A 22,931-nucleotide genomic window follows, 5' to 3' on the forward strand; every position below is an offset into this window, starting at 1 on the left:
GCACTCTAAAACATGTCGGATTGTGTGTGTTTTTTTTGTATCTGCACCATGCCATGCAATCGTCGCACTTCTTTGTTCGCTGTATTTATTGCTCCTCCTCGGCTCTGGTGGACACGCGTGGGCGAAAGGAGTTAAATAAAAAAGCATCACCAAACGCAATGCCATTCCAACGAGGGTAAACCTCCCCCCTGCTCCTGGCGCTTGCTGAGCTGTGGCCTGCCTCCTCTTACCCGCCTTTTCCTCATGGTATATTTGTTATAAAGTGACATTTACACGGACCGTGCACCACCACCTCCCTTGATTTGCGTTTCCGCCGCGTTGCCCACCTTTGCAGTGCTCACGGTCGGTAGAGGCTCTTGGTAGATTCGTTTGCCTTGATGCTGTTTTTTTGTTCTCTGCTCCCCTGCATTGTATTGTAAATCCATACACGTCCGACCGTGCGCGTCCGTGTGTCCTCCGATGATGACCACCAGCATCTCATCACGGCGCACATTCTTGCCTGCCCTCCCTCCAGGAGTGATGGTGGTGGTTAGCTTTGCGTTTTTGGGATCGCAACCGATCATCGTGTAACGGCCGGGGCTTGGTGTGGTTAATTCTTAAATAAGAAGAGTAGGAAAAAGGCTCTCTGGAAAAAAGTAACTCTGGTAGGGGCTGTGCGCGCACACCGTACGCGCGATCGCACGCCGCGAACTGGCCTTATTGTGAAATACTATTTATTGTTATTACACACCCATTTGGGGGGGAGTGAGGGGTTAGCGTGGTATGATAGGGTCTTTTGATGAGCATGAAAGAACTGCAGGGTTTAATATGCACCACAGACCAGACTCTGGTTTGTTTGTGTGTTGTGTCCTTTCTGGATGTTGTTGTTTTATTTCCTCTCTTACCGTAGTTTGATTCGTTGCAGTGCAACGTTAATCTCCCTTACAATACCATATTTTGACGCGTGATCATATTCTGCACGAGGGTACATCTGCGTTTTTACAACACTTCGAGTGTTGCTGTTGTGTTGTTTGCCAACGAGTTTCCTTTTGGGGATATTTCCGTTCCCGTTTTACCTGGCTCTCCCCGGGCATTTCGATGCATTGGCACATTGATGATGATAGAACATGTTAAGGTTTGGAAGCAGAGTTTCTCTGACCTTTTGGATGTCCCTGCATCAAGTATTATTCCAGAGTTTAGGGTTGCTTCTATTTTGTTTTTACAGTGGGATGGAATGAGTCGGTTAGGTGGGTGTGTCAACTTGTCGCAATGAAAATGTCTTGACGTTTTTGATTGCCTAGACAGCCTTTTTTGTTTTGCAATACTTGCACGTCCACTTGTTGCTTTTTGCTTTTAAAGTTAAACGAGAAAATAGCTAACTCTCTCGACTAAACAGCTAACTAGTCAGTTTCCACGGATGCTAATGACTCTCTCTCTCTCTTGCTTCTACTTGATTGTTCCGGCGATCTTTCAAAAGAAACAAAATCATAATCAGTAGAGTTCATAATGAATGTTTATTTTTTGTTTTGTTTACGGCTTAACTGAAAATCTATACCTCAAACATGTAATTGAATTTCTTAGCTTTGATTCCAATACACACGTATGCTGTGTAAATTAATTTAATTTTTTGTTTTTGGTTTTGTGATCGAACAATTAATATCTATTTGGTGATTGTGTAGTGTTGTGTAACTTCTCCCCCTCTTCCCTGTGTTTGCAACATATCGTTATGCGTAGTACTACACTTGTTATTTAGCTATACATATTTATACATATCTTTAGTTCACTTAGGCAATAGGTATACTTAAGTTTGTTGAAATGCATTAGTTTGGTAATCAAGTAATTGTGTTTTGTGAAGGATTTTACCCTCTCCTCTCTTTCTCTCTATCTCTTTTCCACACCTGTGTTTGCCTTTTTCCTTTCTCCCACCCTCCTGTACCTTCCATTTATGTCCATATCATGTGTTTTTCTCATATGCTTTCCACATTTATATTTCCTTTACTTTTCCACCGCTGTGAAATCTATCTTTTCCTATATTCTAATCCTCTCTGTTGCATATCTTTTGCAAGAATCAACAAGCACACACATACACAAACACACCCCATTTCCATTTTACCTTCGATTGATCCGTTTTTTGTTTTGCTCTTTATTTGCTTTCTTTAATATTGCTTTACTTTACTGTTAAGACACAAATCTAAACCAACCGTACTAGTGCTAGCTTTTACACCAAAGCCTATCTTTTGTGGGTGTGTGTGTGTGTAGCGCGTGGTGGTGAGTGGGGCTTGCTATTATTTTGTTTTTGGTAAAGTCTGACGAGATCACTAAATGCTGCTCGGCCTGTGTGTTGATGCAATCTTGTTGTATTCACGTTATGCGCGCTTTTTAATGTGTTTTTTTTCTTTGTTTTGGTGGTGGTGGTGGTGTTGAATGCGAGTCTTGGGTCGTGTTATCTATTGATGAAAACTGTTTTTTTTTTGCGCGCGTTCGTAACGATTTTAACCATCTCTACGTTTCGGCACCTTTTGTGGTGTGCAGTATATAAGAAGGAGAACGATAAATCACTCTAGGCAATGGCAATGTATGTTAACTGCGATTGTGTGTCAATGCAGTTCGTATCAAAAGGAGGGCCTCACAATTCAGATGCGTTAAAATTGAGGCGGATAAAGCGCCGAAACATAGAAGAATGTACGAGAGCGCGCTTGTATCTTGATTCCACGTGCTCTGCTGCATATTTCATCCATTGGCTTTCCACCCACTCTTATCGGCTCTTCGCAAATCTTCTCCTCATGCTATTCCTCTCTCGTACTGTCGTTGTAGTTGTATCCTTGTCCTTGGGACGGCTGTAATACAAACTAGCTCATAGCATAGAAGAGTACATGGTACCCAACAAACACTAGTATGCAACATTGTGTTTTGCTCAACTATCTTATAGTAGGGATAAGTTGTAACGGTGAGATAATGTGATAGTTTAGCAATGATTGAGTGTCGAACAAATGCACAAATAATTTATTTTTTCATTTAAAAAAAACAAGCTCCTTTACCTGAACCACTATCGTTTTCCATCCTTTCCTATAGCCCATTTCCATTTCTAAACCTAGCCTTTCCCTCTACTTTACTCCAACACCTTTTTTCCGCTCACTTAGTGTAGGATTTAGTTTGTAAGTTCCTTTTGCAAACAAAAACACTTTGATTCATTATTTAGCACTTTTTAATTTACTTTTTTTCTGTAGTTTACACTATTGCTGCATGTTTATGTTTTGATTTTGTCTCAATTCATGTTGGTTTTGAATATATTTTTTCCCCCATACACAAAAAGGGCAGAGGGAGAACGACAATGGTTTTGTCTGGTCGATTATTATGTCCCTTTCGTCGTTTACGACGCCATATGCCAAATGCTTGTTGTTCGCTCTATTGTTTCTGTTGAAGTATTTGGTAGTAAACATGAATATGTTTCTATTTGGCGGCGGCTTTCCATATACCGTTTGTACTATCCCTTCCCTTCCCTTGGTGGATTTGTTCATCTCGTGGGCCTGCCCCGAGTTGTGCAGCATTTTTCTTATGCAAAGTTGCGCTATTCCGCACCAAAGGTATGGCGTCCGGAATACAGTAAAGCGACAACAGTGGTTTGCCAAGAGAGTCTACACTCTGTTTTGGTGTATGAAGTGTGAAAGACTTTTCCGAAACTGTTCAATTTTAGTATGGAAATTGACGATCAGATCATTGATTAAAAGAATATGTTTTCAATTTCTCACACTTTTTAAAATGGGGTAAACAAAAATACCGTGATTTAGAGTTGGTAGTAATTAGTTCTCCCGTAGTTCTGAAGTCTGAAGCGTGGATGGATTGATCATTGTGGTTTTGGCGTTTTTCGAACAAGTTTCTTCGTGCGTTTTCTGCCGTTTCGCTCGTTTTCTTTCCGCTCTTGTTGGTTGTCTTGCTGTCGTTCGTCGTCGTGCTGAAAATGATGGTGGTGTAGTATTAGTAATGTGTGTACAGGCTTCGGCCGTGCATATCCTGTCAAATCAGTCAAAATCCGGTCGCGTTTTTTGTTCGATCTGTCCTGGTGCTGCGCGCGGTTAACCGGTTATTGCTTTAACGCGAAACGATCGTTGTCGTTTTTTTTTGTTCGTTTTCTGTTTTACACGCGATTTTTTGTTGTTGTTCATTTCGGCTGTCGATCATAAAAATCCGCGATCGCGCAAACGTACTTATGTTTTTTTTTGTCAAGCCCCTTCGCGTACTCTACTCCTCCTCATTCGTCGCGCTTTCCGTGTCTAAATATCATGCAAATGATTTTTCTCATTTGCCTGTCGCTTATACTCCCTTCCGAATACAATACGCGTCTGTCCTACTTGACCGCGAATCATGTACACAAGTGTGTGATGGTGTAAAGTTCTGTCAATACGCGTACGTTGCGTGTGTGCAGTTTTTTTTAGGTGTGTTTTACAAAGTGTTTCTGTGTGTATCTGCAGAGTGAATACGTGTGTTGTTTGCGCCTTAAAGTGTTTCGCTAAAGTGCATTCTCGGTAGTGTTAGTGGATGATGTTCATTTATGTGTGCTGTTGTTGTGTCGCTTGTTGGAGGTGAAAAGAAGTGCATTTTGGGCAGGGGTCATTCACCTCTCTGCTTGTATGGAGCGTCCAGATCATCATTCATCATCGTCCTGCTTATATGCGGCCATAAGTGCAGCTGGCTTCACCTGTGGTCCCTGTGGTTTTTTTGTAGCTGCAAATTGGAATCGAGTACGGTTTGCAGTGAGGTAATTGTCAGGGACCACAGCAACGCAGGGAGAGGAGGATTGCTTGCTCTTTGTGTCGAGAGCAGCAGCTGCAACACAGAGGGGGGAATATGTTCGTGTAGCAATAAGGTAAGGTTTGGACTGAATTGAAGGTCGTGGTCGTGCTGAATTAAAGGGAAAAGATGACTATTCTTTACAACAAATTCTTTATTCTTTATTTAAAGTAATACTTGCAAAAGAGTTATCAAATTCCCAACAAGATCCATCAGGATTTGTAATGTTGTAGGTTTTAAATTAGTGTACACATGTTCACATGCGTTTATTTGAGGCAAACGTGACGTTTTGAGCGAGCTTCAAACATTTTTCCATTCTACGTCGCTCAAAGAATAATCCTCTTTCACACTTACGGAAAAAATCCCTTTTTCCGTATTTATTTGGCTAGCAGACGCCCTTCTATTTTTCGTCCCAGGTAAAACATACACAACACATTTCCCATTCTGTGCTTTCCTCACAAAAACCCTGTCGGTGGAGTTAAAAAGCGGTCACCGTTATTGTAAGGTAGAACAAACACGGTCGGAACTAACCAGGTAAGTATAGTTCCTAATGCAATAGTATCGTTGCTTGGGAAAGTTGTGTTAGTTTTAAGTAAGTTTATGATCATCATTTTGTTTATTTACCTAAATGATAACCACCATTGAATCCTTACCCCTTTCCGATTCCACAATCATCCGACCCACGTTCCTTTCCTGTTGCTTCCTGTCTGTGTAATCCCTTGACTTGGACCTTGGAAATTGGACATTACTTAAATTTCGAATTCATAACGTTCACACACCAATGTGCAAGACATAGACATGAATGACTTGAGGAGACTTAGGTGACGGAGGGACATAAAAAGGAGTTTATACTAGCTTACTACAGATAATGAAAACGTTGGAAAAAGCGTTAAAATTAGAATATTGTTTTGTTACGATTCTGTCCATTGAATTAGTAGAGAATCATTGCAGATTCAATTACTATCAAGAGCAATTACTATTGCAGATAAGCGAACCCTGAGAGTAATTTATCTTCATCTGGGCATTGAAAAGACATAGGTTTTATACCATTTGCATTGGTAACACATGGTTTAAGCATTTTTGACTTAATTCACATCCACATTGTTCACTTCGCAATTTCCTAATTCATTTTACGAGACATTCGGATAGAAAGACTTCACTAGAAAGACTAAAATAATCACGATTACAAAGACTTTTGGAGTGAGGGACATGAATGAATGTGACCATCATCTCGTATTGTCGACGTAGCGTTTCCTAAACTTACGGCGTTGAAGTTATCTAGTTGGATTTAGGTTCGAAAGAACTGGGTTTTAATATATATTCCTCACAAGTCAAGCATCATAAATCTTAAATAAGGAATGAAGAGATATGTAAGTATATATAATGCGCCGGTTAATTAATGGAACAATTCACGCCCATCGTTATTCTTCGACACACTTGGCTTGCATAATTTCAACAGCAAACAAAATTTATGATGCAATGTAATGTGTTTTTAAGCGGAATTTAACGCTAATCCAGCTTTAGATTTAATTTATTTCTTTCAAGTTCATTCAGTTTAGTTTTTGTTTAAGTTAGGCACACATTTTAATTGGTGTTTTTTGCAAAATTTGTATGAAGCGTTGGAAATGTGTCACACTACACCCCCAGCCTGTGATACTTGCTGGGTTGAAGTATAAACGCATTTTATCCTTTTGAATGCTTAATGCTATAAAATGGGCGTTTGTGGTATACATAAATCCACGTCAATTTATGAGTCGATCGTGTGCAGATGCCAACTTCTTGTGGCAATTTATTAAGATTGAAATCCTTTAGCGCGCTAGTGGTGGTGATATTTTTCCCAACGTGCTCATTATTGCCTAGCACTACTGTCCGCGCTGGGGTCTAGGCTCCTATAGATTGTTGGACGTTTTCTCGTGTGCAAATGAGGTAATTTGCTTTCCTGCGGGTACAGAGTACGATCGTGCCTTTGACGCGGGAATGCAAAGTCGCGGTAATTGAAAAGAGTTTTAACTTTTTAAAACTATGACTGTTTTGGTCGTAAATTGTGTTTCCATTAATGTCATCATGTATGCAAATATGCATTCGCATTTTGCGCAACGAAAAAAGGGTTGGTTACACTCATCTAATTGGTTTGTGTGTGTGTGGCCGGACATTGAATAAAAGTACCGATTCAACCTCAATAATAAACTACCCTTAAATATTTGCGCTTGCCTGCCTTTTCGTTGAAAATCTAATGAAGATGAATAGAGAGGTGTGCCCGCGTGCGCAAGTGTAATTGGAGAAACCGCGATGCGCGAGGACCTCCTCCTGTGTTCGTTGCTCGAACGAAATCTAAATTTATTGATCATTACGGAGAGAAAATCGCTAGCGTTTGTTAGGCGATGATGCGTACGATATGATATGATCGTGCTATAGACGAGCAAAGCTGTACGGGGATCATTTGCGTAATAGTGCAGTGGTTTTATGCATGTACGCCAACTGTGTGCTACATTATTGGCAAACGATTATTATTTCAAGCGCTTCTAGCATAGCAATAGCTACACACTAAGGTTTAAAAACTGCAAAGATTTAAGGCGTCGTTACGAAACGCACAGCTTGGAAAATTTTAAGCTTAGTTAGGAGTCTCTTAGTATGGTGCACTTAGTATGGTGCACGTGAGCATCAGTAGATGGAATCATAATAATTGCAAGATTTCATCGTTTGTTTGCTGTTTGAATATTTGATTGCTAAATGTGTCTTCAGAATAGCGGTTAGTATGGAAGGGGGGAAAACAAATGCTTCAATAAATCGTTCCCTTTATAAAGTTACAAGCAAACCAGTAAACAATTGCATTTGTTACAAATAGTTTGATGATGTAAGGTAATATCACATATCGAAAGCGCTTCCAATCTCGATTTATCAATCTTTTGATGGACTAATGTTTTCTCGTATGATCGTTGTTCCATTCTGTCTACCTTCGTTGTTGTAATTGAACCTTTTGCCATGGCCCCTTAACGAGTTCATCAAAAACCGTCAGTCGTTCGTCCTAATTGTTTCGTTGCCGTTATATCGTTACCGTTGCGATTGTGTTGCTTCATATCCCTCATATTGTCACGTAAAAATTTAGTTTTATGATCCGTCTAATTGCACATCAGCTATCAATTATAGCGTTATCCTCAATAGCGCTCAGTAAAAGAAAGCAAGTGAGAGTTCGCACGCTCCTCAAAATTGTTGCTGTGCGCTCTATCGCTTAAATTTACTCTGATGGTCATCATATCTCGTGAATGTGTTGTGTGTTTCGTTGAAGAATTTAAGCTTCACGTCATGCTTTTTTAGGGCTTTGGAATTGTGTGAATTGTTTACCTATTATTAGGATGATATTCTCATCTCCCTCGTTTCACCACCACATTACCTTTTTTTTTTTTTTTTTTTTTACAAATAATGCTTCTTTCCCATTATACCATTCCCTGAGTTATGTTTGAGTCGAAGGTTTTCTTGTTTGCATAATTTTATCTGTGGAAAACATCTTCCATAATGGATTTGCAATGCTAGGTTCTGTTAGATTTGATAGTTTGCAAATGGTACGGCCAGCAGTATCTTCTTGTTTTTGGTGTATACCTTCTTGTTTTAGAAGGCGTGTTACTATTCTGGTTTAAAAAATGATAAGAATATCTATTCATCTGAATTCTCTCCAAGAATTCTCCTCATGTATTGTTCATTCTTAACCTCCTTACTTACTATGAGAAATAGTTTTTTTTTAACATTTCACCAGAATCCTGCCAAAAGTACCTTATACACGGATTTTTCCAGCCCTATCATGTGACAATGGGTGGCAATGGTTCGTTCCCTGTTACATGCCCCCCTATTCGTAGTTGCCCTTAAATAGCGGTCTATATCTCTATTCCGTCTGTACGACCTTCTTCTCTCTTTCCTCTCCACGCCCGGGAATCGATTGCACGCGAAATCCGTGTCGATGGTTTTTACTTTCAGCGCTACAAATTGCCAGGCCTTCGGCAAAATCATCCTGCTCGGGATCCATGTCCCATGCCACCGCCACCATCAATCCCAGTACCTCCTCGTCCTCCTTCTCCTCGTCCTGCATTATGTCGCCCGATGACTGTGGATTTAGTGACGTTTGTCCGCGCACTAGCACGCGTCTTCTACTAAATGCGACACTGCGGGCGGCGGCAGCCGTAGCAGCAGCATCAGCCGCTGCGTCCGCTACAAAAAACAGCACCAGCAGCAACGTTTTGCCGTGCTCACCAGCAGCAACAACAGCACTTTCATCAGCATCAGATTCATTCAAGGCTACCTGCTGTAGTAGCGGCGACAATGTGATGTGTACGGAAAACAATAGCACTATTGCAGCTAGTATCTGCGGAAGCAACAACAGCAGCAACGCTGGTTGTGGTGGCTCTGAAAATAGCTTCAATTGTGAGGCGACCGTCACAGTGACAGCATCGAAAACTACTGCAGCTGCGGCTGCGTCTGCGTCCTCCTCCGCGTTCAAATGTCCTCGGTGTCCCCGTGCGTACGGATTGTCGTACACGCTTGAGCGACACATGAAGTACGAGTGCGGCGTGGCTAAGCAGTTTGGCTGCTTCAAATGCGGCAAGCGCTTCTCGCGCAAGGACATCCTTAAAGCGCACATATCAAATACGCGATTACATTGTGCTGCTGCAGCCGTCGCCGCCTCTGTAGCAGCTTCTGCTGCTCCCTCAAACGCCACAACCAGAGTCGTTGCTACTGATGATGATGGTGAATATCATCGTAAAAAAGAAGACAGTTAGTGGATGGAGCGCATTTTCTTCTTCGGCCTATTACGGTGTCGCCTGTTGTTGCTACGCGAGGAATTGCGGGTTGTCGCCTTAGCATTGGTTGTTGGTGCGGTGCAGTTTAGGTTTAAGAGGTCGTCCAATCATTCCATGGTCGTCAGGTTCGTCTTTTGCTGTAAAGCAAACGGCACCTTTTTATGTACAGTAAAATGCTGAGACACTCAGCAGGGGAGAGAGGAGTGTTGTTTTTGGGTTATGTTTCTTACACTGTAAAGCAAATATGCAGCAAGTACACTTGTTGAATTTTGTAACAACAAAAAAAAAACGATAATGAATAAAAATAAAATGATGTTGAAACTAATAGTACGATGACTTTTATTTCAATGCAGCTATACATACGGTCTTAAACTGCGCATGATAATGATATCTGAAATTATATTTAAATCATTCTATACACTGTACGAGGGGGCAAAAACTCGGCGAAAAATTATACTGTTGCGTGTGTACAAAGAGCGATCTCGGATAAATGTATGTGTAATCATGAAAATAGGAAAAGAGCATATCATTAAGGACCTTCTACAATAGTGTGTGTAAAGTTAATCGTGGGATGATGGTGTATAATGCTTAAGAAAACATCTGTAACTGTTGCATCTTTTGGTTTAATATTTACGAGCACTCACAAGTAATCTCACACCCCACCTTCCTTTTTTTCCGGGCGGATGGCAACGGATGGAATATCATTTCGGATAAATAAGATTAGAATTCCCATTTCTATATGTGTCTCCCCCCCCCTCCTCTCTCTTTCTCCTTCCTCCTTACGTTTTCCTAGATCAACGCGAATTTCAATGAATATGTTTGGTTTTTATTCATGTTTAATTTGCTACTCTTTTGTTGTTGTTGTTGTTATTGGTGACTTTTCTCCTTTCTCATAATTTGCACACTCGCTGTTCTCTCACTTCCTATGTTTATTTAATTATTCCTATGATTTTTTTTATCTCTCTCAAGGACGTAGTACGTACCTTCTGGGTGTTTGTGTTTCTATTAGAAAGTTGCTAATTCTGTTCGCTTAACACACACCACACACTCGTCGTGGTGTGATGGTGATGTGTGATGCAAACGTACAGACACGAAAGTGAGAGATAGAGAAAGTTTGAGAGATCGACCAAATTGGAAGCATAAAATGTTTTATTTTCAGTTAAAACCTCTGTCCCCCGCGAGAGCCGTTAGTCGGCGGGGTGTATAAACATTGCAATTCCAATAACACAACACATAACCGTCAATTCAAACCAATTCCTCCCAAACGCGAGCGATATATAGTTTGCTGATTCCTTGGCCATTATGGGGCACGTTTTATTTTCTCGATTTTTCTTCGATAGATGCACTGGCAGGCATGATGCTGTCCGCGTTCAACCGCCATCATCATCATGATCGGTCCGATTCCGACGAGCCTATTGCAATGGCTGCCGCCGCCCCGTCCGAGATGCTGTTGCTATCGTTGTCCACCTCACCGTCCTTGGTGCAGCAGGAGCAGCACCAACCAGGACATCCGCCCTCACAACAGCATTCCCTATCGTCGTCCGTAGCTTTCGATGGTGGTAGTAGTAGTCTATCTGCGCTGTCGCCTAAGACGGCAAGTAATTGTGCTGTTGGTGGCGATCGTGATCGTGTCCTTGCCGATCATCCGCTAAAGATTCGGTCGATCATGTCCAACATTGGTGGGACGATGAGAAAGAGCGATTTTTTAAGTGCGAGAAACGAATCTTGTGTCACGATCTCTGCACGATCATCACTGACTGCTGCTGCCTGCAATCTGCCCGATAGTACGGCACAGGAGCTGCTGCGACATGAACGGGAGCCCCGTGGTTCGCCCCGCTTTGTTAGCAGCAGCAGCAGCAGTAGGATAACGGTTGCAACCGGCCTACTTTTACAATCCAGCACCAGTTTGGCAGCTGCTAACTGTGGCAGTGGTGGTGGAGGTGCTGGTACTGCTCAGGGCAAGCGGTTCCGGTGCGACTACTGTACCTTTTCCTGCTCTTGGCGCTATGATCTTAAGCTGCACCTAAAGCAAAAACACGGCGTGCACAAAAAGAATGTCTAGAATTGTTGAGGCATGTTTTATTTATTTTTGGTAAAGGGTTAGTTTAGGCAACTTGAAGGCTTTTAATTTTAGAGGATGGTAGGTAAAGTGGTCAAGATAGAACACAACCATAGCATCTATAACTAACGGGTTACATGTGAGGATAGAAAATGAAAATTGTCTAGAATGTCCTAAAATTATTGACATTAAATATAGGAAAATATATTTATTAAATTTTGAGCTTTACGAAACAGTTACGTTTATTGGATAATAATAAGAAGATAGATAAATAAAAGATAGTAATCCTGTACTTTTTGGCCTTCTTCAAAGATAAAAACACACACACACGCGTATTGTAGTAATTCGCGATAGATAACAGCCAATACATTGATACGTGTACGTACACACCAACATGTATGATTTTTCACCATAATTTGTTTCTATCCTCCCCCGATGTGCGAGAATCTTGTGTCTCTGGTTAGAGACTTGTTGTACTTCGCTTGTCGTGTGTTCGTTCTCTTTTTCGATGCCTTATCCATGTTCGTTTCCACAGGTAAAATCCAAGACGGGGGGACTTTACATTTACATTTTACACACATGACTTAGTTTCACATGAATTGTTTTTATAAAAGTAGATTTATTTTATATATGAAATATTAGTTGTTCCCAATGTATACTTGCACGATTAAAGCAACGTTTTTAGGACATGGTTTTAGAGTTGCCTCCTCGCCCCATAAAAGTGAATGTCAAGTAGCGCGAGAGAAGTAAACAGTTGCAAACAAATACAAGAAAACAAAAGTAAAATATACATGAGAAAAGGGATAAAAGAATGTATATTTAGTTTAGTTTGTTCGTACCGTTTTATGTTGATTATGTTTCGTGTTTTTGTTTCCGTTGATCTATTTTTATGTTTTAGTCTAGTTTTGTTTTTTTTGTGTATCCCGGAGCCGTATGTTATTTTCTACACTCGGTTCTGTTTTGTTATAGTTTTGTCTGTTTTTTGATATCGGCCAAGATAGTTATGTTTTCGTATTTGATTCATTGTTGTAAACTGGAATGTCTTAGATTTGCGCAACCTACTATTTAAAAGCCACCTAGGTTAGTCGATACATGAGAGATAGTGTTTGACAACCCAGCTCTACAAGTAGTGGTCGGTTAGGGTAGAGAGCGCGTGTAGCCCCCCAAATGGAGACCAAATCCATCGTCTCTTAGTCCTTTTTTTTTCATTTCCATACAATTCAATGCACACAGATAGTATCATTTCGTTTTTTCTTCTCTTCCTTTCGGTACCTTTCTTTTCCGGTTTTGTTCGCGACCTGTGTTATCATTTCACACGCAAAAAAAAAACAAACAAACAAAAAACGCACGCACGTATGATTTTACTTTCCGTTTCTGCGTGGTTTTGTGTGTGGCGCCGCACATTGTATGCTCATCATCGTGTGTCATCAACATCAACATCATGTTCGTCATCATCGCCCACCACCACACCATCATTACTAATAATCCTCCCCATCCCTTCATCATCGTGTCCTGATATCCGCTGTGTCGTCGGGGGTTGTTGTGCGGCACTTTGTCACGCGGTTGGTATGAGTAGATTATAAAATGACTAGCCTCCTGTACAGCAACTTTCTGGACATTACCATGCAGCGGTTCCGCTGCTCGGTCTGCGACAAAAGCTACCTGCGCAAGCGGCACCTGCAGCGGCACATGCGCGACGAGTGTATCGGTATACCGCCGCGCTTCCACTGCGATCACTGCGATTCCAAGTTCCGGCGCAAATACCATCTGGTGCGCCACATGCTTTCCAAGCACGGCATCCAGATGGAGCCGGGCCCGATGAAGCCGGGCAGCGGCGGTTCCGGCGCGAACGGGGGCGGCTCGGGCAGCGGCACCGAGGGGGACGGTAGTGAGATGAAGTACGTAAAGCTAGCGGCCGAAGCCGGCAACGGTGAGCTGGCAACGATTGCGGCCGCCGCCGCTGCCGCAGCAGCAGCAGCAGCGAACACCAAGGGCGGCAAGGGCGGTGGCAAGGGGAGTCGGGCCGGAACGGGAGCCGAGGACAGTGCCGACGAGAAGTTCTCGATGGTGGATACGCTTATGGTGAAGCAGGAAGAGATAGAGCCGGTCAGCTCGCAGACGATGATGTACCAAAATTTCAAAAACCTTTTCTTCGACTATGCACTCAAGAACGTGCCCGCCCCGATGCAGTAGGGCAGCGTGGCAGCAGCGCGCCCTAGGCAGCAACAGCAGAAGCAGCAACGGGATATTAATGGGGGTGGTTTCGACTCTCTTGATACGTGTGCCATTTGTGTTTATATAAGACGTCATACCTTCATTCCTGTTTGTTCTCCTAGTTTTGCTTCCATTTATGTGAGGTGAAGTTTGTTTACGTATGGAGAGCGCGTGTGTATTTCATTTGCTTCAATTCACTTTTATATGATCAGTTCTTCATTTGCTTTAGATTTAAATTGTAGCAGCAGGAGCGCTCTCTCTACCTGAAGCTTTGCGCGTGTTTTCTTCTGTGTAAGCGAGCGCGCAGGACGTTTATTCTGTCATTTTAATCCTTTCAAGTGTTCAACTTCCACTTTCGGAAGGAGATAGATGATAATCGGTTTATAATCGGTTTTACCTTTCTCCCTCCCCTGTATACCTCAGCTTATTTTAAGATCTGCGATTGCATTTTCGCACCTGACTTGAGTCACGAACGTTTTGTTCGCGGATCTTCTAGTTGTATGATCATCACCGGATATACTTGACACGTTGCTGAAGTGATACGAATTGCTTTCAAATTGTTCCCATATGTGCCTGCCTCCTTTGCACATGTTATCCTTCCACTTGGAATGTATCGAACGTAGGACAATACTGTTTTTTACCAAATGATTTTAGTAGCACCTATGTTGAATAAGTGTCCAACGAACATACCAAGCCAGAGAAGAGGAGGATCTGCAGGCGAAAGATTGATCTCACTGTTTCTTTCGCTAGCGACGGCTGGAACGGGGCACACAACCTCTCTCTACCCAAGGATGCGCTTTAATGCATCCTTATAACACATTCTACACACCAAATTAAACACAACCAACCACAGATGCCATCATCATCTTGCCTGTACTAGAGGGTATGATTCGATCAAAGACTAGAATCTAAGTCGGGATAAAATAGCGCTAGACAAAGGCACAAAAGGACAAGGAGTGGAGCAGTGGATTGTAAAAGTAGAATTTAAGCTAAAGTTTAAGGGCTAGATACTATTTTTCTCGTAATGTATACATTTGTGACGCAACCAAAAGACGCAACAACGGTTCGTTCGAACCAAATCGAAATATCATCAAACCTGCGTGTGCACACACTCACGCGGAGGGAGGAATATTTTATAAACACAGTTAGTTTGTGTAAGGCCATATATAAAACGTCAAAAAAGATATCCTGAAAAGAAAGTTTACACCTTGCTAGTGATTCGGAAGTATAACTCCTTTGAATGTTTGTTTTGTCTCATTCGGAAGTGAGAGAGGCTTTTCCTCTGCCGGTGACATGTGTGTTTCTTGTCACCTGAGAACGGTGTAAGCAGTCAATTAGCAGCAACAAATAACTGTAAGAGACGGGCCCATATTTAATATATAGATAGGGAACCATATGTCCATACCGATGGTGGATATAGATAATAGTACGTACCCGTGCGCGAGCAGAGCGGGGTCGATCGGTCGCGTTTTATTTTCCAATTTTCCTCCTATCGCATAAGTTTTTTTTTACACACGTATAGCTCATTTTGTGTCGTACAGTTTTTAGTTTTTCGTCCCTAATTTTCTTCATCTCTTCTTCTACGCTCTGTCCTAAAACGCGTCGTTTTATTTAAGAGAGATAGCTTCGAAATAGCTGACAGTTAGTGAGGTGCCAGTACGGCGCGGGGAGGGTGGTACGAGGCGGCGCTATCGTTTATGACCACGTGGCGATGATGCGCTCCCGTAGGAACCGTAGATGCGCGAAACCATACCAATAAACATGAGCCAAATTATTTTACGCAAATACGTAAATATAACTTAAAAGTAAAGGGAGAGACGGCTTGGCCTTTTTGTTTGATTTTGTAGCGTTTTACCCCGTCGTGTGTGTTCTTCTCTGCCACAAGATATGTCCCTTGTGATGGTTGTGTCCACTCTATCGCGCCGCCCGTACGCTCTACACACAAAACCTTAACCTTATGCTCATTAATGTGTTTTTTCTTTTTTAGTTTCAGCTGTGTGATCTCCCCAAAATTAACGACTTCAAAATAGCGATCCAAAATTATCATTGTGTTTACAAAACTTTTTGAAGTTCGCGCTTTGCCCTACACACCCGCGCGCTGCTCACCTCTTCAAAAGGTGCAAAACCCATGAATAGAGTTAATAATTGTGATACGATAGCAAAGCAAAGCTCGCGACATTTTTTTCAAAATGGGGTTTGACATGATTTTTGGAGGGTATTTCGGTGCAATGTTTAACAAAACAGCGTGATAAATAACAAAAAGGAATAATATTTTCACGAGTTTTCACGTGTGGCGCGCGCATGCGATCGTTCATTTTCGCGTTTGTCCGTGTGGCTAGTGGTGTGTGAGTTGTGTTGCGTCTCTTTTTGTGCTGGAATTCAATCTGTTTAAGTGCGTTTGGCGTTTAGCGTTTGCGTCTCCTTGTGTTTGCTCTCCATCATCTATTGCCCCGCCTAGCCAAAAAAAAAACGATTAACCAGTAGCTTTGTTTTATTACTAGATCATTAATTTGTTTCATTTTGTCGCCTATTATCACATGTAAAAGAACTTCTTTTGATTAGGAATTACGGACGACAGAATAATAGGACGGTGAACATCAATCATCAACAGCTCACCACTTAAAGCCCGCACATAAACATAGTTTTCTTGGCGTTCGGTTAAAAGATACCGCATACAGGAAGAAGTTTCTAGATCGTGTTGTGGTATTATATCATAGTAGTACCATGTCGTTGGATTTGCTATTATATATATCTCATTATGTTTTCATAATTGTTCGACAAGTTTAGAGCAGAGAACCAAGTCCTGTATAGGGCCACAGACATACACACACTAGTTCAATGTTTCCATTCATCATCATCGTGTCTGTGCGCGCGTGTGGATATGTTGTGTGTGTTACTCAATTGTTAGTAGCGTGCTATGAATGTGTGTTCGTGTGTTTTTGTGTATTTTGCGTGTCCCCAACACGTGTATTGCTGTGCCCCCCTGATGTGTTTCTTTTCTCTCTAGTTTTTCCCTGTTCGTTTTTCGTTTATCAATATGGCGAACAAGTCCCTCATAGTCTAATGGCCTTAAAGCAACAGACACAACAATGCCACAAAAATCACACCCACTGCCTCCAACAATTCCAACATATAAATCACAACATCTCATCTCTGCCCCCTTCTTCCGTGTACGTTCAATGTGCGCAGAAAAATTAGTTTGTTGAACATGGTTCCCTCCGGATTCGTTTTTCCTTCTGTCAAAAACGCAGGTAGCACGGTGGTGGCCCCATCATCCACGACCTCAGCGCCGTCGTCCTCGATGGTGGTTTCGGGCGGGCGTCGTGGAGGAGGTGGCGGGAGCGGTTCATCCCTGCTGGGTAACAGCAGCGGCGGCAGCAGCAGACGAAGCCTTTTGCAATTGAACGACTTTCTTTACGACGTTAAGTTTTCCGATCTGTCCAAATTTCTGAACGCCGTCGGGCGCTACGAGTGCCCGCGGCGCGATTGTGATAAAAACTACAAGGACGCCAGCTCGCTGCAGCGACACATCAGGTAAGCAACGCGGTGGTCTATGGCCCCCGCGGACCTCGTAGGGGTCTTGGTCTTGATACCTAAAAAAAATGATTTCAAAGGAGCAACACCAACTGTACATTTAAGAATAACGTACCAATTTTTCTCTGTCCTCTGTGTGTGTTTGTGTCCGGTGTTTGCGAAATTATCTCCCCCTCCCCCCATTTTCCATAGGTACGAATGTGGCGGCATGAAGAAGTTTCGATGCGTGATGTGTGGGAAAGCCTTCTCGCAGGGATCGCACTTGAAGCGTCACTTGGAGTCCGGGGTGTGCATAAAGTACTACTTCTAGCAGCGCCAGCAGCAGCAGCAGCAACAGTATCTACACCAGCGCCATCTACAACACCATGCTGCAGCAAGTAGTAGTAGTAGTGACCGTTATGGATTTTCCCCTTGTGCCAACAGTAGCAGTGACCAGAGCGCTTGACTTTTATAGGAGACAGGATTGAAACTCTAGTGGCAGAATTCTATCTCTCTCTTGTTTGTTTTGATTGTGCTGTGTTTAAATTTGCATCTGAAGCAAAACAAAAAAAGATTAATATTTGTTCTAGTCGTTTTATGATTCCGCTACTAAGGAAAGACACCACACATACACACACGCAAGTTATGAGCGTGATCTATGCTCGATTTATGTGTAACAAATTTAAACAAAAAATGAGTTTACCTCCTTTGACTGGACAAATCATTTGAATGTGGCAATGATTCGAGTGGCTCTAGTGATCTAGCGTGTGTCTTGTGGTAGGCGCTTCACCTCCATATCATACTCTCCCCACATTGTTATTTATTGTTTAGATCAAATATGTAATTGCTATCGTCTTTGGGTAAGGAGCGTTTATACAGTACGACTTGTGGTTGGCTTGGGCCAATTTTACGCACAGAATGATGCGGTATTATTAACCTGATTGATCGATCTTAACCCAATCTAGTGCCAAGTGAGCTTTATCGATCAGTTTCCTTTTTTTTTAATAATTTGACCGTGGATCGCTTAAATATACTTCCGGGAAGGAAGTAGAAATTTGAGGCTTGCTCTGATGGGAGAAACAAATAGAAAAAAAAGAGATACATATACCTTGTAGAAAGTGTGATATATAAATGATAAAACCTCATAATACCGTTATTGGTAAAGTTTTGCCAGAACCGTTGTTGTTGTTACGTTTTTATTTTGATAAAGTAGGATCAAATCGAATTATCAGTCAAACTGCAGTAGTGCAATCGTTACAAAAAAGACTTATACCCAACATAGTGAAATTGTATGTTAGAAAAGAAACAAAAACAGTTTAAAAAGACGCAGGAGAAATAACAAACCACAGTGTAATGTCGAAATATTAGTGCCATTTTTTGTCGATAACTGAAATACAGGTGCAGCACAAGCTGAAAAAAAAGAAAGAAAGCAGCAGAAAAGCAACTGAAATGTAGTGCGCTCTTCTTTTGTGTGTGTGTTCATACTAACTTGTTTTAAATTCTGTTAGGTACGTGATGGTGGATTCGCAGGGAGATCAAAGCGACGGAAGCAAACCAATTGTATCTTCCAACGAATCCAAGGGGGTTTGTATGTAGCAATTTAACTGATGTACTTATACGATGATAACGTGTGATTGTACTTAATCCTTTTTTACGCTAATTATTATACAATCAATAACATATTGTTTTCTTTTTTCTCTTTTCCGGTCCGCACGACTAACAAGACGAGTGGATGATGCTGAAGGATATCGCTTTGAGAAAGCGAAAGACAGAGAGAGATTGAAAGGATATTACAAAACTGCTTCAATCATGTTCGTCAGAAAGGAAACTATAGCACCACAAATTCAGCTCTGCATATATATTGATTTAAAAAAACAGACGAATGTGTGAAGTGCTGTTTAAAGTGAAAAAGCAGGCAATATAATTAGGCGAAGCTGGCAGGCGTAATTGAAATAGAAGAATCATCTCCATCGCCATTGACTAACAACACATCTTCATATGAGACAAATTACTTTTTCCAATACCCCAAATGCTATGGGAATGCAAACACTGCCCAATTAGGATAACACTTTTAACTGCTGCATCCAATCATTGCAAATGTCCCATTGAGAAAAGTGAGGAGACAGATACGACCACTCTTCTACCATTTCCAACAGCGAACAAATAAATTATTTCATCTCATTTAACCACATTGCTTTTGGGGTTTTGTTTCCATTCATAATGCTGTTGCTAAATGTGTGCATAGTGAGAGAGTACTTGTGCGTTTAAAGGCTCTTCTTACATTTAGCATAAATAAATCAGCAGTTTAAATAAAACATTGCTTCACATTGTTCAACTAAATATTGCTTAAAACTCTAACAAAACGATAGCTAGCCAAGAGAAATAACAACATGGGCATTTGGTTTAATTGGATTTAATTAGCTTGTTTAAAGTATAATAACACCCCCTGTTCTCCACCATCAAAATCGTAGGGAATGGCTAGAATGGTTTCTCAGCAATTGTTCTGTAAAATGCATAATTACACATTTTCACATTTATTTCGGAGGAATGGAGATTTGCAATAAAATCCTACTTGCCAATGCGTTTAGTGCGTTTTAGTGTAAATATCCCATAATTATTGATGTAAGCTGTTGGTATTATCAATTTAAATTGTACATTTCAGAGGAGAACACAACAACATATGCTTAATATGCAACAACAGAAATTGGGCTCAATGTGATGGATAGTACACTGTGTCAGCTTATATTGTAACGGTGCTTGTGTTCATGTAAAGCTTTCCCCACTTCCCAAGTGTTAATTTTATCTGTATTTTCCGTACTTTTCATCCTGTATTTTTTGCTCTTTTAAAATATGTTCGTTTCAATAGCTTTTACTCTTGGTTAAAATGTAGTGTACAATGTTTCAGTTTAAATGTTTCCAGCACTAGGAAAAGGGAAACTTGTGTTTTATAAACTTTTTTTTTTCAAATTAATGTAAAGAAATATACAGTCGTTTGAATGATGAATGTGCAAAAGTTACATAATCACAACCAAACACAAACTCTTTAGAAAAAGCATATACTCGAAGAACAATGCATGTCACAAATGCCGCGCGCGTGTGTGTGCGTGGAGAAAACATGAACAACCAGACACGAACAAACATCATGGATAAGAAGGTCGCAAAACCCCACTATCGATAGTGTTGTTACGGTGAACTGTTCGTACCACATCCGGACACCAAACCGGACACCACATACACAAGGCCTCGCACACAGTGTGACCAATAAAGTAGAATTGGTGAATGTAGCGCAATTGGAATGTACCCATTTTGGAAATCCGCCCCGAAAGCAGCGTGTTCTAACGTGTGCAAATGTTTGTTTCGTTGCAGGCACCAAACGCAAAGTCGTGATACTGACATCGAAGCGTACGGCCAGCTCTGCCTTGGGTGACAACGGAAATGGTGCAGCTTCTACCGGTGGTGGGAATGTGACGGGAGGCAAAAAGATAAAAACTATTACGGTCACAACGGCCGAACCGGCCCTGCTGGTGGAGGAAAATGATATCCCCATCATTACGCACCACGAAGAGCTGCGATTGCGCCAGTCGGATAGGCAGCAGCAGCAGCAGCAGCAGCAAAGTACGATGATCGTAAGCGGTGCTGTGTGCGGTGACGCTACGGGTGCAGGTAGTGCCGGTTCCTCCGCCGGCACAACCATGACCATAACGGCGACGCTGGCCGCCGAGGCAAGCGGTGACGAAGCGACACCAACCACGCTGATCACACACGCAACGCCGGTCGTACTGAACGATTGTTTGCTGGAGAGCAAAAACATCGTGGTGACCAAGAAGGATAACAACTACATCCTGTTCACGGCCGATCCCGATCCTTCCTCGCCGGAACCACCGACCACCAGCGGGGGCACGACGGTAATGCTACCCATGCGTGGCGCGACGCTGGTCGCGACTGGAGGTGGAACGGCAGCGGGTGGTGGCAACACGACCACCACCACCACCACCACTGCCACCATAATCGATGCCATGCGGATAGAGGATCTGTTGAAGAAGGAGAAGATTATCAAACAGACGGAGCTGCATCCGGATGGCACCACGGCGACGACGTACATATTCGATGAGTGCGGTAATACAAACAAAAAAAACACAACCACACACAATACTCACAACACGAAATCAACATTTTTATTCTCCTATCTCTTACATTCGCTTCTGTCTGCACCTGAAAACATATTTCTATACACGACGGTGTACGATAAAAAAAGCATTCACACACAGTTACACTTTATATTCTTTTCTTGTAAGACATGTTCTTGATATCTACATTTTTGTTCTTACGTGTGATCGTGATGATGAAGAAGCTCTTTTTTTCTAAACTACTCTTTCGGGATACGGAGTCAATAACAAACTCTTATTACACGTCACTCAATCACTTCATGTTGAAACTTGATTTATATATGTTTCCATGGTAGTTTCATCAACATGCAACTTTGATTATTCATCTGCAATGAAAATTACTTTCTCTTAAATAGGAAGTGATTCGTTTAAAAGTTTTTTTTAGAAAGTTTGAGTTGATTTATGTTTCATACTACCAAATGATAGCTATTCTTTCCTAACTAACAATTTTCTTTGGGTTACTGAGTGTTTTGAGTGACGTTGCTGCGGGCGAATGTTGTTCCATGAAGAATGGAATGATTCGCCGCTGCCGTCTCCCATCTCACGCTTTTATTAATCTCGATGAGTTAAGGTGGAATCACTTATCGTTCAAATTAATCTTTCCCTAACACAATCATCATCTCTAGTATTTTTTTTTCTCTCGCACGGGATGTTGCAACTTCCGCAGCAGACTAATTTCGTGGTGGTTTTTCTTTCTTGTTGAACGTTTAACGGTATACTCAGTTTTGCTTTGTTTACTTCTCAATTCCGGAACTCTTCTTCTGTTCGCACTTCACTTTTTATTACCACTACTCTATAATATTGTAAGGTGATTTGTTTTTACTGGTTTAATTTAATTAATTGTCGCTGTTCGTGTCTCGGGGGAGGCGGGGCCAATAAAACATATCATCTGTGGGGGAATGTTGTTTATTTTCTATATACATTTCGCTGTCATTCTACTACGTTTCTTGTGTTTCTCCATTGTTATTTATAATTTAATTGGTGGTGTTGCGGTATTCTTTCGTTTTGTTCTGTGATATTTGTTGGTCTGTTTGGCGGGGTACTCTACGGAATGGGGGAAGTTAACGATTTCCTTACTTTCATATTCTCCTGTTGTCTTCAACTCTTAGATAAACTTATATTCAACATAATACTAGCATTAAGTCTTTATTAGTACTAATTAAAAAGAGTGTTTTACTTCGATTCATCTATGATTGCAATTTCTGATTTTCCGATTGCTATTATTTTACTCTGTAATGCGATACTCATTTGATTTTATCGTTTTTGCGTGAAGTGTGTACATCTTGCTTTGTTTGGTTTGTTTTGTTTCTCTATTGATAAGCCTGTATAGATATTTGGAAAACAGCTTGTACTTTGATGCTATAATAACAACCTCTCTGTACTCGATTTTTATGTTTTATGATTGTTTAATTACTACCACTC

General features: G+C 41.5%; 1 protein-coding gene across 3 annotated transcripts in view; it reads left to right on the forward strand.

Annotated features, from left to right (window-relative positions):
- LOC120893795 (longitudinals lacking protein-like) overlaps window positions 1-22,931 on the forward strand; it is a 66,701-nt gene that overhangs the window by 38,199 nt on the left and 5,571 nt on the right. For all 3 annotated transcript variants that reach the window (XM_040295904.1, XM_040295903.1, XM_040295905.1), the window contains exon 7: window positions 20,710-21,459. In XM_040295904.1, coding sequence (XP_040151838.1) covers window positions 20,710-21,459 — 750 coding nt within the window. The remainder of the gene's footprint in view (window positions 1-20,709; window positions 21,460-22,931) is intronic.

Source organism: Anopheles arabiensis, chromosome 2 (assembly GCF_016920715.1).
Source record: "Anopheles arabiensis isolate DONGOLA chromosome 2, AaraD3, whole genome shotgun sequence".
Classification (NCBI taxonomy): domain Eukaryota; kingdom Metazoa; phylum Arthropoda; class Insecta; order Diptera; family Culicidae; genus Anopheles; species Anopheles arabiensis.